The sequence below is a fragment of the Cariama cristata genome, unplaced genomic scaffold (genome assembly GCF_000690535.1).
Source record: "Cariama cristata isolate BGI_N322 unplaced genomic scaffold, ASM69053v1 scaffold4679, whole genome shotgun sequence".
Taxonomy (NCBI): domain Eukaryota; kingdom Metazoa; phylum Chordata; class Aves; order Cariamiformes; family Cariamidae; genus Cariama; species Cariama cristata.
This window is the reverse complement of record NW_009637286.1, coordinates 135-15,896: the sequence shown is the minus strand read 5'-3', so window position 1 is coordinate 15,896 and position 15,762 is coordinate 135. Positions and strand designations below refer to the sequence as shown.

Here is a 15,762-nt window from a genome sequence, read left to right as displayed (position 1 = left end):
GCCGTGTGCAGGAGGAATTTTTTTCTGTGTCTTTTTTTTTTTTTTTTTTTTTTTTTTTCCTTGTTAATTTTCAGAGACCTCTCTGGGAACCGGCTCACCACTCTGTCATGGCAACTCTTCCAGACCCTGCGACTCTTTGAACTGTAAGTCCCACCCTGGAGGTATCTCCTGGGAGAAGAGGGGAGGCTGAGAGGAGGAACTATTTCCAAATAGAGCTATTTTGAAGCCTGTGAATAATTACCTAAAACTCTGGTGGGCAGCACCATCCTTGGGAGGGTTTCCTGGGTACAGGAGCACCAGAGCAGAACCGCTTCTCTTTTAACTTCACAGCAGCTGGCTAATTAACGTCGGGATGATGAACAAGTCATGCCTGAGGTAGTAAATGGTTGACTAACTCTGGGAACACATTAGAAATACTTACTAGGCCAGATTTTGAGTGAATCTTCTCAAATACTTGATCCTCATCTGTTGCAGGGTAGGGCTAACTGTTTTTCTTTAGCTGATGGACATGTTTTATAAGACACCCCTGCTTTTTAGGCGAATGACTCCCTTGCTCTGCAGTCGAGGCACCTCCCAGCTCCTATGTAGGAGATGAGATAGTGTCTCTCCTGGGGCACCGGTGGCCTTCAGCCTGCTGAATTATTGATAGAGCATTCAATGCTGTGCTTGAAGAATAAGTGGACATGAAATCAATGGAGCGTTACCCTGATGACCTGTTTTGTTGAATTTTAGAAATAGTTGTTTGGTGGGTATTAAAAAAAAAAAAAAAAATATATATATATATGTAGGATTTGTCCCCGAGGATCCTGGGAAGCTCCATTCATCCTCACTGATGATCAATAGAGCTGTAAGCTAGAAGTGACTTATGAAAGAATAAAGACAGTCTTTCAAGTGGGACTAAGTGTGTTATCACTGGTGTTACTGCAGTGTATTTTATTTCTGTCAAATTGTTAAATGAAAAATACTAATAGTGATATTAGAAAATAGAGAAACGCCCTTCTGATGGGGAATCTGGCTTGCAGAGTTAAAATGCTGAATTTGGAATTTGTCTCCTCACTGATTACAGCTCTAAATATTTTTCAAGCCTGGCTCAGGTTTCAAGTTTAATAGCATGAGTCATTTGTATTCTTAGACCTTTACTTATTGTCATTGCACTGTCTGGCAAAACTCAGATTGATGGTTGTTACCCAAGAGAGACCCAGGAGTGGGGGGGGGAGCAAATGGGGCTGCAGTCCTGAGGTAGAGGCACTGGCAGGGCCTGGGGTAACGGTGAGCCTGCAGATTAATGGGAATACTTCCAACAGGGCTTGTTTTTATGTGGCTTTGTTTCATTTGGTCATATTTTGTTTCTTCAGGCATGTTCCAGGTCTGCCAACCCAAGTCAGGCTCAAAAGGCCAATACCAAGCACAAAAGGAACTGAGATGCTGCTGTTTGGGCAGCAAAGTGTTCTTGTCCCTACCTGATGAAGAATATATCTGTGTTGTCCTGCTATGGTGATCCCTGACAGGGAAGCTGGTGTGCTTGGGGTGGCTTTGGTTGGTGTCAGCAGAGTCATTGGGGCCAGCACTCTGCAGCCTGGCAAAAGGGAAGAAGCTGAATTACTTGGCTCCAGTTGGAGCTGTGCTCAGAGTGGTTTTCTTGGAGATAACAGAGCCCAATAGATGAAAGAAGTAATGCAGATAGAAATGTGGGAAATTGCAGGTGTGGTTGGTAGAAAGAGGTGATGGGGTGGGAAAGCAGCACTGACATGAAGTGTGGTGTCCATGGTGTCTCATGGCGAGGCTTGGCACCACGTGGGGCTGGAGCCTCGGCTGGATCACTCCTGCCACCATGCTGCAAAAGGAGTCTTGGCAAACCGTCTCCTGGCACCAACTCCAGTGATCAACTTAGACCTACAAATGTGTGTGTCTGCAGGGTCTGGATTGCTGTTGCCTGGGCTGGAGTAAGAGCTTGGTCAAGTTTATTTTTTCTGAAGAATTGCTTTGCCACTCGTGCTTCCTGACAAATGTTCCTCTCTGGTCTCCTTGTCACTAAGGACCCTCCATCCACGTGAGCAAGGCAGGATGGTCAGTACCAGAACAACATGATGATGCTCTTCCCCAAAATGTGACGAGAGAGAGAGATTTTAGCTGATACCCACTGGGACGTCAGTGTTAATGGGGCAGGAGGATGTGCCTGCACTGTCCTCCCTGAGGCCATGAAGCTGTCATGCTGAACTTTGGATTTGTTTGAGAGAAAACAGCATGGAGGTGTAGCCTGAGCTAGGGGTTCTGAATAATCATTCACGTAAAGATGTTGAGAATTAAGGTAAAGACATATGTTGTCTACCATGGGATGGTCATGGCCCTGAGTGCTAGAAGGATGGGACCTGTTGATAAGGAAAAGCAAATCCCCAAGATGGGGAGAAATTAGTAATGGATGCGCAGAAGTGGGAAATAGTGTACTTTTTTAGAAATGCAGAGGATGGGTGAGTAGAAGACAGTTTTTTGGCACACTGAGCTCCAAGGAGGCTTCCAGAATCTGGGAAGGAGACAGAATACATGGCCCACATAAAGCGAGTGTGAAGCACTGGTGAAAGCTAGAAAGGGAGTTGCAGACTGACATCAGCCAAGGACTTGAAGTGGAGCCAAAACCCTCTGGAAAGGAAGGAGGCAGTGAGACCGATGCAGAGGCAGCAAGCCTGAGGAAGGCAAGCTGAGCAGCAGCACGTGTGCACGGCCATGGAGAGGCCAGAAGACCTCAGGGACACAGAGATACTGGCAAGAGGCTGCTCTTCTTGAGAATGTTAGGTCTATGGGGAAGGCTGGTGGGACAAGCGGGTGCAGGTCTGCAGTGGTTCACCAGAGGCATCTTACATTGAGTACCAGTGCCCCAGTGCTACCAGGCAATCGTGAATCCCGAGGGAGAATGTCACCGAAGGCAAAACTGTGACTTGCAATGAGGCAGCTCAGAGTAGCGGAGCACGTGGGAAAGGAAGTGATGGGAGGATTGTCACCAGGAGAGTGTTGGGAGGAGAGGAACTACAAATGATGCGACACGGAGATTACCTGGGAACGTGAGACCTGACAAAGCCACTCACGGTGAACGCACAGGAGGAAAGAGCAGAAAACTAATGGGAAGATCATGCCACGCTATGACAGCAGGCAGGTGGACAGGAACTTGGAGCTTGAAACAGCTGCCTGGCTGAATTCAAGGCATCGCAAGCTTGGGAAGATGGTATTGCTTTAAAGCAGAGTCTCTTCTTGTTCAACAGAGCTGAGATTTTCCCCTGCTGACTCACTGAAGAAAGGATGGCAAAAATGGGACGCACTTCCAAAGAATATTATCTCTTTCTCCTCCTGGCCAGAAGTAAGGCTTGGAATGGTTTCCAGTAACTCCAGCCCTAATTCCCACAGCACGGACTGTCCTTGACCGACAGGGCTTGGGCTAATGTGTTCACAGCTCTCTTAAGTCTGAAACTGAGTATGCACAGGGAAGCATCTGACACATGCAACAGCTCATAAACATTGGACTTAGACCTTTCTTATCCAGAAGTCACAGCTGGTTTCCTCTGTCATGTCCTTGGCTTCCTTTGTCATGTCCTCAGAGAGCTTAGGGCTGACATTTCAAGAAATTCCTTCCCGGAAAGACCTAAGACTCTGGATCCAATTACATCTTTGGTTGTATAAAACCTTGTAGTCCTGAACATCTTGCTGCTCTGCCCAGCCCATCAGCATTTCTAATACCAGCAGTCCATGCCAGCTTGCTCTGCAGTAGATTTCTGCAATGCTACGGCAAGAGGCTTTGGTAGGGATGGGGCACAGCAGCATCTCTGTTAATGTTATGAGTCCAACTTAACATCATCTGTGCCTCTAGCTTAAAAACTCGCTGCCGCCAACAGTCACACTAATAGAGTCATAGCTAGACAGTGGGTATTTGCCTGCTCTCTGCATTAGCTAATCCAGCCGTCAGATGCCACGTGTCGCTCCAGGTCTGAGTTCTTCCCTTTCTATCCCATCCCTTTCTGGCAGAGATTCAGAAATAACAATTCTGGCTGGACTGCCAAGAGAAGCCCTGATTCTGGGAAATAAATAGAAATGGAAAAACAAAAAATAGATTTTGTTCTGTCTCTCTGCTGGGTGCTCTTTTTTTCTCAAGCTCAGGGAAGCAGTCTCAGTCCGGAGGTAGGAGAGTGTTTTAATTGCAAGTGTATGAAACCTTGGCAGCAGTTTTATGTGAATCAAAACACACAGGAGAAGTGTGGCAAGAATCTCCACTGCCCTCTGAGAGGCTTTAACTGCAGACAGCTTTGTTTTAGTTGATGAGTAGGGAGGCATGGGACAGGGTGTGTGTCTCATTTAGCTGCCTAGCCTGAAAAAAACCTGCTCTGTGTGTGTTTGTGAAGTCCTGTCTGTCTCAGTAGATACCGGGATGCTGATGGCATCCCTCTCTCGCACTGGCCCACCCTGGTGTAGGCTATCCAGGCAGTTTTGGGTAGCAGTGGGTACAGCTCTCTGCGGGGAGGAAAGCTTGGCTCAGCCAGGCACTTGCAGCATGGCTGCCTCTGAAGGGTTAACTTGGTGTCCACATGACTCTGGGGTTTCAGTTCTATCATTATCCCCTCAAATGACAGTGCAGGGCATGATTGTCACAGTTTTCCTCTGTCCCAAACACGAGCCCTGCAATGTGCCTGCTTTGTGAAGAGGCTGTGCCCAGAGTACACCCTGCCGCGAGCCTGTGCTTTGCCTGGGGCTGGTGGATGACTCTGGCTCATGTGCGGGTTCAGCCCCGTTTTGGGCCAGCTCCTCAGTGCAGAGAGCAGCTCTGCTTGTGCAGAGGGAGCCCGGCTCACTTGGGGCTGTGATACTTGCTATTTCTCACAGGTATTTTCAGCTTTAATGAGACCTTCAGAAGGTGTGGGAGTGTGCACAGCTCCTGAGTGCCTGTAACCAACCAATGCTTTGGCAACATTTCCAGGCTAAGGCTGTGTGTGAAAAATGCGCTTTGGGTTTACTTGTCCTCTCTGGGAGTAAGCTGTGCCAGATACATCTTATGAGAGGGAGCCCCTTGCCTTAGTTCTTGCTGTGGCACTGCTGCACCCATTAAGCACATGATGGCAATCAAGACCTCTTGGTTGCCCCGCTGTGCCTTTCAGCACCAGTTTTTGTCCTTCCTGCTGTGGTGGGAGATGTCTCTGCAGCACATGGCCACGTCTTCTGACCTGGCGGTGCGTTTTGGCCAAAGGGTCCTTGGTGGTCCTCAAGGTGCTTCTCCTCATTGCAGAGAAGGGAATTTTATCTCAGCAAGCAGAGGGTTGTAGATAGTGGATTTGCGTTACAGAAGTTGTGGGAGTAAGAGTTGGGAGGAGCTGCAGCTCCTAATGATCCCTGCAAGGGATGGGGTCTAAGAAGAGAAATGGAGGTCCAGTTTTTTGGGCAGGTGCAGGACAGTGTGAGCATGGAAATCCCCACACACCTCTCTGGGGAGCCATCTGGCATGGCAGGGCAAGCATCAAGCAAGGAGGGAGGGTATCTCCCACATGTCAAGGGTGGTTTTGCAACACATGTTAGGGAAAATGAGTGCACACGTCTGTGCCCCTTCTACCTGTGGTGGCATGCCAGCTGCTGATGGCACTCGAAACGACACCCAGCCAGTGGTGGGAGTTAATTTGTGCAAAAGCCCCTGTGGGGGTCTCGATTAGAGAAAGTTACATCACTGCTGTTGGGGCAGGTCATGGGTAAGTTCTGCCCTGGAGCACGCTGCTCCTGTATTATTCATGGGCCTTCATGAATTAGCAATGGGCCAGGAAGGCTTCTGTCTATTACTTATAGAGCTGCCCTTAAGTGCTAGGACAGCGGCTCTCCCCAGCAGCCTCATTTCGTGAGAATATTTGCAGCAGAGCAGAATTTCTCCCCCATTACCTCTGAGCTCCCCCAGCTCCCTGCCCAGTCTCAGGGTACAATTCCGGTTACCTGAGCTGCCGTTAGCAAAGTCCACGGCTCTTACCCACATGTCATCCCATTTCCTGATGGTAGAATTGACCTTGGGAGAATCCCGAGGAGAACGTGGATTCGTGGCCATGCAGAAGAGGATGCAAAGCCTGCATGAGGCGCTGGCAGTACCCATCGTAGCATGCAGGGGATGCCTCATCATTTGAATTTCACCAAATCACTGCACTAATCTGCTCTGGTCTGTTAAATTTAGTGCTTTGGCCTTTGAGTCGCTTGTCTGAGCCTTGTACCTGTGTAGCAAAGATTTATGTGCTTTTGATGGGAGAGGAATGAACTAATGAAAAGGCACAGAGTGAAGCTTAACTCAGTGTTTGTTCAAAAAAAAAAAAAAAAAAAAGTCAGATGGCATCTTGTTCTATGAGAAGATTCAAAGTGGCATCGTGAGGGTTCAGGTTTAATGTCCCTGAGTGCTACCAGAAGATCCCTTGTCCTCCTTCCTTTGCAGTACTGTATTGATGAAACAGCAGCTGCATGTTTGGAAGGTTGTTTCCAAATCCTGTTAGTCGGTGGAATTAATTTTGTAAAAGCAAGCATGAATTTTGCAATAATACATGGGAACAGACCAGAAAAACAGCTTCCCCCTGTATGACAGGAGGATCTAGATGTTGCGTGAAGCAATGGTTTGACCTTCGGAGATGCCCTTCTGCTTTGGGGTGACCGAGCTCACCTTTTGCAGTGCTGGCTACTCTGCTCCTTACTTTCTTTTGCTTTACAGTTATGTGGGGACATATTTTGTTTATTCAGGCTGTATCTCCTGTTTTGCTCAAGTTATCATTGCAACCCACGTTGGTAACTCAGTCTGTCCTGGCTGAGCACTGGGCTCTCCTCCCTCCGGAGACCTGCCCTCCTTGCATCTCCACAGAGAGCTTCAGGGCTTTAAAAATGTAAATGAAATGGTTAATAGGTTGGAAAATCAATTATAATAAATATTCCCAGTATATAAACTATGTGTAAGTGTGTTTTAAATGAAGTACATTAAAGGCAGTGCTTTTTTCCATTTCTCCTGGTTAGGTCAGCAGGGTCTCAGTGCAGTGCTGTTTTATTTGATTAAAATGCATGATACCCTGCACGTAAGCTCGTGTCCTGGGTCACCAGGAGGCTGTATCCATACAACATATCCGGGAGAAGAGCTGCCAGCTTCACTGAGCGCTTGTGGGGGCTGGAGGTGTGTTTTACCCAGCAGGATCTTGGACCCCCACTGAAGTGGGATTTGAAGATATGAATCAATATTTTAGGGCAGTGAGGAGCTGCCTACTCCCTTGCTGAGGGGTGAATGTTTTGGGTGTCTGGATGGCTGTGGGACCGAGCTGCTGATGTGCAGATCTTGTGGTGAAAGATGTTGTGTGTATCCGTATGCTGCCATGGGAGATGTAAAACCTTGTGTGTGTGCATGAAGGAGACTGTGTGTATGCATGGATGTGTAACCGCTGTCACTCTGGAGGTGGGAGAGATATGAATAGTGAGTGCCAGAAGACCCCAGGCAAATAACACGGCAGAGATTCTCCCTTAGCTCTAAAGGGCTCCTTGCACCTGTCCTCCTGTCCTCCTTCCTCAGGGAGCCCGGAGCCAGGTGATGGCCCTGCTTCTCCTTCCCCACCCCACCGTCCTTTCTCACGCTCTCTCTGCCCTCAGGAGACTAGAGAGGAACCTTTTTAACTGCAGCTGCGACATCCGCTGGATCCAGCTCTGGCAGGAGAAGGGCGAGGCAAACCTGCAGTACCAGGAACTCTACTGCATGAACATGGATGCAGCCATCATCCCTTTGCAGGAGATGAACATCACCCAGTGCGGTAAGGACTCCTGGGGCTGGGCACGAGGGAGGTCAGGAGGATGCCGGGAGCGAGCCCTGTCCTATCCGGCAACCCTGGTTCAACCCTTTGCTCGGGGAACCTCGTGTAGCAGAATCCCACCATGTCACCAAGAACAAGACGATTGAGGCTGGTTGGAGTAGTTTGTGGATTACAAATACAGTATCTGGGTAAACGTGGGGCTGCTGTTTCTGTGCGTGTGAAGATATTGGGTAGATTTGAGGCATTTGCTTTGCTGTAATGCTGTTGCTTGTACAAGTATCTGTGATGTCTAGATGATGTCTTGAAAGGGGATATGTTTCATGTTGCTCTTCCTCTACCTAACAAATCCTAGAAACAGCATATTGTTAAAAGACACTGCCACCATATCTTTCATAATTACTCTTAGGAAATACATGTCTCTCTTAATTTTCTTTTGTTTTATTTTTTTGATTGAAAGCCCATATCCATAGGGAAGAGGCAGGAGTGACTTTATATCTCTTTCTGTTTCCTACTGATTTTTAAAAGAGTCTAGTGGTCCCAGGAGCAACATGAGGCATGTTCAATAGTTATCCCTTTTTTCCTTCACCTTGTTCACACATCAGCTGCCTGTTCAGTGTCGGTTTTTCCTCTGCGATTGCCATTACTGGAAAGCATCCCTTGCAGAGTAGGGGGAAGGAGGTGTACCTTCAGCAGAGCAATTAAACTGTCTATACACAAGCAGCTGTCAAAGTCACAGGCTGAAAAAATGAGGAAAAATAGAGGTTTTCTTTTTCTGATCATTGTCATCTGTTCTAGGAATTTGGTTTTGTTTCTTGTAGCAGTAGTAGTCAAACAGCATGTATATTTGGATTTGCATGACTCCCCGCCCCCCACAAGTTCACAATGTCCCCTTATTAAGCTCTGGAAATTGGCCAAAGTGTCCCTGCATGTGGATGAACCAAAAAGATTTGAGGGAGTGCTGTAATTTCCTCCTCACGTGGGAAGAATAATCTGCAAGGATTAGAGGGAAAAAAAAAAAAATCCTTAGGGATCAGGGACAGGAGGAGAGGCGACTCCATCAGTGATGGTGTTAGATTTTAGGGTATAGCAGGGTGCTGATTTGGGAACAGGAATTTGCTGGTGTGTAGGGTGAGCACCTCCTCGGACCTCACAGTCTCCTGGAAGGGCAGGGAGCCACACTGATCTGCTTTCCTCCAGAGGAGAGTCTTTCAGTTCAAGCACTAAGACAACTCAAGGGGTGTTGTAACAACACCCCATTTGTCTTTGTGCTTTCGTGCTGAGAGCTAGCATGGCTTGGTATGGCCATGTTTGATACCAGCTCAACCTGGAGAGACCATACGTGTCCCTCCTCTCTCTCTCCCTCTCTGCTGCTTCCTACCACCTGTGAAGATTTGCCAGGCCTTGACTGCTGCCTCCTTTCTTCTGGTATCTCCCAAAATCAGTACATTGTTGGTTCCCTCCTGGTGTCACTCCCTGATGGTAATGAAAGGATGTGTATCCCCATCCGTGGCTTTGGGTTAGCATGCTACTGCCCTATGATGGGAGGGGACCACTGGTCATTTCCCCCCTGCCCTACCTACGCAATTTGCCTCTACGAACAGCCCAGAAAGCCTCCCCTATGCAAGAAGGCTCTGTGCCCTTCTTGCAACCAGCTCTGTCTTGTTTGGTGTTGCAAGGATATTTGGTGCCTGTGGCAGCAAGTAAGGAAGTGGTGTAAATCAGAACCACTATAAATCAGTGAGTTTCTGCCACCACTGAGGAAGAACAAGGGCACCATTTATTAGGAGAACTGCAGTTAATAAGAGGTCACATCCTTGGTCATCTTCTCTTGATTGTTATGAATTAGAGGGACATTTTCCTCACCTGGAGTGCTGGGTGCTCTATGCCTTGTCCCTGGAGTTGGGAACACTTTGGATCCTCTCCCAGCATACACAGCTTTCCCATCCCAGATGACTATCCTTGAGAGCAGCTTCTGTGGGAGTAGAAGAGTTGAGGATGGGGATTGTGTGAAGGGAAGGGTAACCAGAACTGGACACCAACTTTTGGATTCGGATGTGATGGGAGGGTCTGTTCACCTGACACATCTGCAGTGTCTACATTATCCCCTGTCTCCAAGACTTGGCAAGGCCATGCTGTTGCCTTCTGCTACTTATCCCAGGGTGTCGGAGGCTGATTTGGGAAACAACTTGGTGGGATCTGGGTCCACACGCATATCCTGTGGCTGGCTGTAACAAATGCTGCTCCACACCTGAGCACCTTGGTGTCTGGCTCTCCTAGACCTCCCCGAGATCAGCGTGAGCCACGTGAACCTGACAGTGCGGGAAGGGGAGAACGCTGTCATCACCTGCAACGGCTCAGGCTCGCCGCTGCCCGACGTTGACTGGATGGTGGCCGATCTCCACTCCATCAACACGCACCAGGTAGGGGCCGCAGGACCTCACTGCTGTCTGCACCCGATGTGGCAAGGGCAAGACAGCTGCCATGGGTTCTGTGTCTAGGCGGAGGGTCAGGTAGATGGTGGAGACTGCTATGAGAAACATGGAATGGTTGTGTCCAAAGGAAAGTTGAGGCTGTACCCTATCCACCTGGGAACTACCTGAAGGTAGGAAAACCTTCCCTCTGTATGGCTGGAAAGCGAAGATGAGATAGCTTCATATCTCAGTGCTCCCTAATTGAATTAACTCATGTCTCCTCTAATGAAACTACCTGTTTACAGAGGTGTCTGCAATAGCTGTAGCTGAAATAAGCAGCTAAGCAAGCTTCTCTAGAGGCAAGCCAGGTTTATCAGTGCTATAATGCTGTGGCTCTCCCCCTCCCAGTATTTCCTCTTACAAGATGCGGTGTGTTTAATCAGATGAGGTGTATTTAATCAGATGAGGAAACAGCTCTCTTGACCCAGATCCTAGTTGTCCTTGGATTTTGGAGACCTTCTCACATCTTATGTAGAAACTGTGATCCTCGTCTTCTAGGGGTAGTAGTGGGGAGGAGAGGAGCCACCAGAAACTGATTTATGTCTGTATTTCTCTCTGGGATTTTTAGACCAACCTCAACTGGACCAATGTTCATGCCATCAATTTGACCTTGGTGAATGTCACTAGTGAGGACAATGGATTCCTGCTTACTTGCATTGCCGAAAACGTGGTGGGGATGAGCAATGCCAGTGTGCTGCTCACCGTCTACTGTAAGTAGCAGTGGAAAGACCTTGACCTTGTAGAGGCTGAACGGCTGCCCTGGGAACCGTTTGAATGCATAGCCACCTGCTACATGTGGCATACTGGTTTTGTGGCTTAGAGTTAGGAGCTGAGCACAGTGAGGAGGAGGTGGATCTTTGTACAGCTCTCCCTTAAGTGTTAGTATTTTTACTTTGCTACTGCTTCCATTAATGCAGAAATGGGCATTACAGCAGGGGAGGAGCAGCAGTGCTGTGCTGGTAGTGGACATCTCTCCACCTATCCCTTGGAAGATCCAGCAGAGTCAGGAAAAACTGTAGAGGGACTAAATCTCTGTTTACAAACACAGAGTTGCTCACTCTGATGCTATGTGAGAGGTAAATGTCACCCTTGCTAAAGCCAGTGTAAATCTTGTCTCTGATTTCAGGGATGCCAGTGCTTCCTCTCAGATCTGTTCCTACAAAGTTAAACTGCAAATACCATGTAAACATGTGCATGTCAAATTTCAACTATTCATTTTAGCTGCAGGTAGCTAAACTTTCTTTGTGCTTTCTAATATAATTTAACACAAACCTGACCTTAAGAGGAAGTTTACACAGCTTTGTGTTCTCAAGCAGCTGAGATTTACTATATGTTGCTGTGTCGGTAATATTTGCCCTTACTTTGTAGTTTGAAAAATCTGTCCCCTATCCCCAGCCTTGCCAGGTAGAGCAGAGGCCCACATGGGATTCTGGCTAGTCTTGGTGAACTCGCACATATTGTGTGTCCAGTGCAGTGTAGGAGCCATTGGGTCCTGCAGACAAAGCAGTCACAAAGGATAGGAAAAAGGAAAGGAGATGCTTTACTACTTTCATCTTCCTCCCAATAAGTGCTGTTGATGGACTGAGGAATGGAGGTAATTAAAGTTCGGTTCATCTCAGAGGTGGTTGGTCAGCAGGCGGGTGTTTTTTTGCACTGCGTTTTAACATCTTTTCCTCCACACCTTGAACAGCACCATGCCGATGCCTGTTCTCACCCTGGTAATCCTCTAAGCTGCTGACAGTTTCTGCTACCCCTGCTCTTGTTACCCAGACCCATCAGTCAGGCTGTAACTTCACGCTGAAAAGATCTGGGTTTGTGCATGTAGGTGGCTGCCTGTTTTGAATACTCCTTGCCAGGAAGATGTGAACAAGCCACATGCAGATCTAGGCTTGCAAGTGAAAGGATGTGGCTATGTGGTTCAGGGTAACTGGGTGCTGGTGGGAGAATTTTGCTTAGCTCCAACCAGCTCTGCACTTTTTTCTCTTCTACCACCTTCACTACCTTCTTTCCAAAAGATAGGTCAAAGTTGGTGCATTGTTTTTGTTCCTTGTGGATGCTCCATGGATTCTCTTTGCAGCTGGATGGTACCAGGAAAAGGAGAGTTTTAGGGAAGACCTATGTATTTTTGTGTCCTTTGTCTTTGCACGAAACTCTGTTCTTCTACTTCAGGCCTTACCAGCCTTGGGGTTTGGGACCTTGCATGTAGGCGTTGTAAATGGGCTTTCAGAAGCAATGGCAGAGCAACTTTTGAATTCTTGGGGTGTCCCGGGGGAAGACAATGCATATGCAATAAATTGCAGGTGGCATCTCTGCTTTGCTTTTCCCTCTCCCACTCTCCTCCCTTTAATTAAAACACCCCTGGAGGGTGCTCGGCGGGTGAGAGCTCCTTTGGGATATTCAGGCAGTCAAAACCCCAAAGGACAGGCAGTCGCTGAGGGATGTTTGCTTCCACCGCTATGCAATCCAAAATCACTCAGTGCAACTGGAGAGCTCCCACAGGCACCTTGCACACGTGTAATGTAACAGTGCTACGTCATGGTGTCCTCCTTAATGGGGACAGGCAGCCTGCCCATCATCCCTTGAGGGAAGCAGAGCAGCATTAGATGTGTGGACTGGGAAACTCCAAGTTTAATTGTTTCTGGGCTGGTGAAAGGAACATCCCTGTTGTTAATTTGTACCCCTGTTCAGAAGCCCAAGAGAGCTGGCTATGGTTCAGATCCTCCTTCTGGGGAATGTGGAGTGGTTCTTGTGACTTAGCACTGCTTCTTTGCAGACATCCATGGGAAGAGTAGAAGGAACAAGGGATTTTGGAGGTTATGTTTTCCATAATCTTAATTTCCATGGTGTAGAGAGACATGATGTGGCTGGAGGTGTGTTGTGAGCCTGCCATGTTTCTCTCTGATAGATCCCCCTCGCATCTTAACTCTGGAGGAGCCGGTGCTACACCTGGAGCACTGCATTGCATTTGCAGTGCATGGGAACCCAGCTCCCACCCTCCACTGGCTGCACAATGGCCAGGTCCTCCGGGAGACAGAGATCATCCACATGGAATTTTACCAACAAGGGGAAGTGTCGGAGGGTTGCCTGCTCTTCAACAAACCCACTCACTACAACAATGGCAACTACACGATTGTGGCCACCAACCAGCTGGGCTCAGCCAACCAAACCATCAAAGGACACTTCCTTGAAAAGCCCTTTCCAGGTAGGATATTTAGTTTATTTCATTGGGATTGCTTCCAATCCAGAGGTCTTACTATGGTCCCAACAGTAATCCTTACACCTAGACAAGGCCTTGACAACCCGTATTGGCCTTTGTCTGAGCAGCAGGTTGGAAGATGTGACCTCTGGAGGCCTCTTCTGACCAGTACAATTCTCTTACGCGAGTGTACTTTGGTGTCATAACTTTTTAATGCAGACAGAGGCGCTAACCGGTTTAGATATTTTTGTTGTGTAATGTATTCTGCAGTGTTTTTTCCTTTCTTTTCCTTTTTTAAGATTTCAGTGGGAATAGGATGTAAGTTTGGTTAATTATTTTGGCTCTCCTTTGGGGTGCCGCAAAGAGGTTGCCCAATTTTTTTTAGAGAAAGTATTCGTCTACGTTGTTGCTTGTTACAAGCTAAAGAAAGGAAAGCCCTTTGAAGTGATGCAGCTCTTCCCTTTTTTTCTTCTAGCTTGCATTTGTGAAAAGATTAAAGCTGGATGCAGCAGTGTCAGGATTGTTTTCTTTCTGAATATGATGTGCAATTCCAGAATGACAGGTCTACAAAAGATGCGATGGCTCAATTAGTTGCTTTGCTTCAGTTTGCTGGGATTTCTTAACTGATTATTTGGAATTCCCTGTTGTACTCCCTAGTGATTCAGGGCTTAACTGAAAAAAAAAAAAAGCATTTGATGATCCAGCTCTGAGAAGTGCAGCAGAGACTTTTGTGGTGACCTGTCTGCTCTTTAAGAGCATGGAGGGTCTTGGTCTGCCCTCTGACATTGCAACAGCATGCTAGTCAGTATGGAGTTAAGAACTGTGCATGCTACTGCCTTCAGGAACGATGCCATGAGAAAGTGGCAGCTCTAAATTGGCCCCTGCAGCCCAAGAAAATCCAGCAAAATAGGGCATTTGCTAAATATAGAAAAATACCAATGGTACTCTCATTTATTATTTATATCACACCATATATGTACACAGAGTTTTCCCGCAGGTCAGATATCGTAAATGCAAACCCAAGTCTCTGCCTTGAAGATCTGACAATTGAACAAATGAGCTGATATGGATGGGAGTGGAAAATGTGTATTCTGGCTTCAAGGATGATGGCCTGTTTGGCTATCTTGACCTGTTTATGCTTCCTTCCGTCAGGGCAGAAGAGCAACTTATCAAATGTAGGTGGGTGAGGAGAGGCACACAGGTTTGCAGTTTCAGCTCTGTCAGGTGCCACCTTTGTGACTCAATTTCCCCATCTGTGAAATGAGAACAGCTCTTAAGTAGGTGCTGGACCTCCAGAAAAGGGGACAGATCTGCTGTTCCAGAGAGCTGATTTTGGAAATGACCTGAACTGTGCTGTGATGTGGGAAGGCACGTTGATGTTTGAAGAGCCTCTTGTGTCAGAGGCTCTAGGAGAATGGGATTGTGTGAAATATATGTAAAATATTGCCCTTGTGAGTACATCTTCACCCATGCCTTGTGTGTATTCTTGGTGTGGAGTACTTACTGATGCTTTTTTTCAGGAACTGACCTGTTTCTTTTATTTCTTCTGATCCAAAGTCCCAAGCCATTCCTCCCCCTGGCAGACCCTGTCAGCCCAATGCAAGATGCAATTTACCTTCTTTGAAGTTCATTGCTCCATCCGCTGCCACAGCTGACATTAACACTCAATGCAGCTGACATTTATAATTTCCCATTTGAAGGTAGATTCCTCCAGAAAATGCCACAAATTGAAGGTTCCTCAATGTGGACCATTTGAGAAAGTTATTGCCAATAGCTATTCACACTTGCAAGGGTTTTGTTGTCACTACCCAGAATAAGATTATTAGTCTTAAATAATTAACGAAAACGTACTGCCTGAAAGACTTCCTATCAGAATAGAAAAGGACCTGTGACCATGTTTTTTTAGAAATCCCTGATCTGCAACCTCTCGTTGGTACTGTGCCAGATTGCACTTCCCAAGTTGAGAGGAGAAAGGTGCTATTAGAAGCTGGGTGGGAGCTGGGAGGTACACCCCATGCCATATCCTGCTTCTCTGTGGTGGTGTGGCTCTAGGATCCAGGGCAGTGGCTTCCAGGACAGATTTATGTCATATCCTGATGAAAATCTCATTGCATGTTGTCATTGGCATCTCTACCATAGGCTACCATCTCCTTGTTTAATCCACAAAGGTTAATGTACTTACTTCCCCCCGATGAATGTTCAGTTCTTTGAGAACTTCTCACAGAACTCAAGTTGGCTGAAATTTCTTGGCTATGTGTTATACTTTGAAAAACAGGGTTTAGTGGGAAAAACTTTTTGTGAGTTTCTGTTGAAT

At 47.2% G+C, this 15,762-nt stretch overlaps 1 protein-coding gene across 1 annotated transcript in view; it reads left to right on the top strand.

Moving 5' to 3' along the window:
* Positions 1-13,454, top strand: part of LOC104167861 (NT-3 growth factor receptor) — a gene marked incomplete at both ends in the record, with an annotated part of 35,488 nt that extends 22,034 nt beyond the window's left edge. Inside the window, 5 exons of the mRNA XM_009708252.1 lie at positions 75-143; positions 7,624-7,781; positions 10,059-10,201; positions 10,821-10,962; positions 13,158-13,454. Of these exons, the coding sequence (XP_009706554.1) occupies positions 75-143; positions 7,624-7,781; positions 10,059-10,201; positions 10,821-10,962; positions 13,158-13,454 (809 nt within the window). The remainder of the gene's footprint in view (positions 1-74; positions 144-7,623; positions 7,782-10,058; positions 10,202-10,820; positions 10,963-13,157) is intronic.
* Between the last annotated feature and the right edge of the window lie 2,308 nt (positions 13,455-15,762).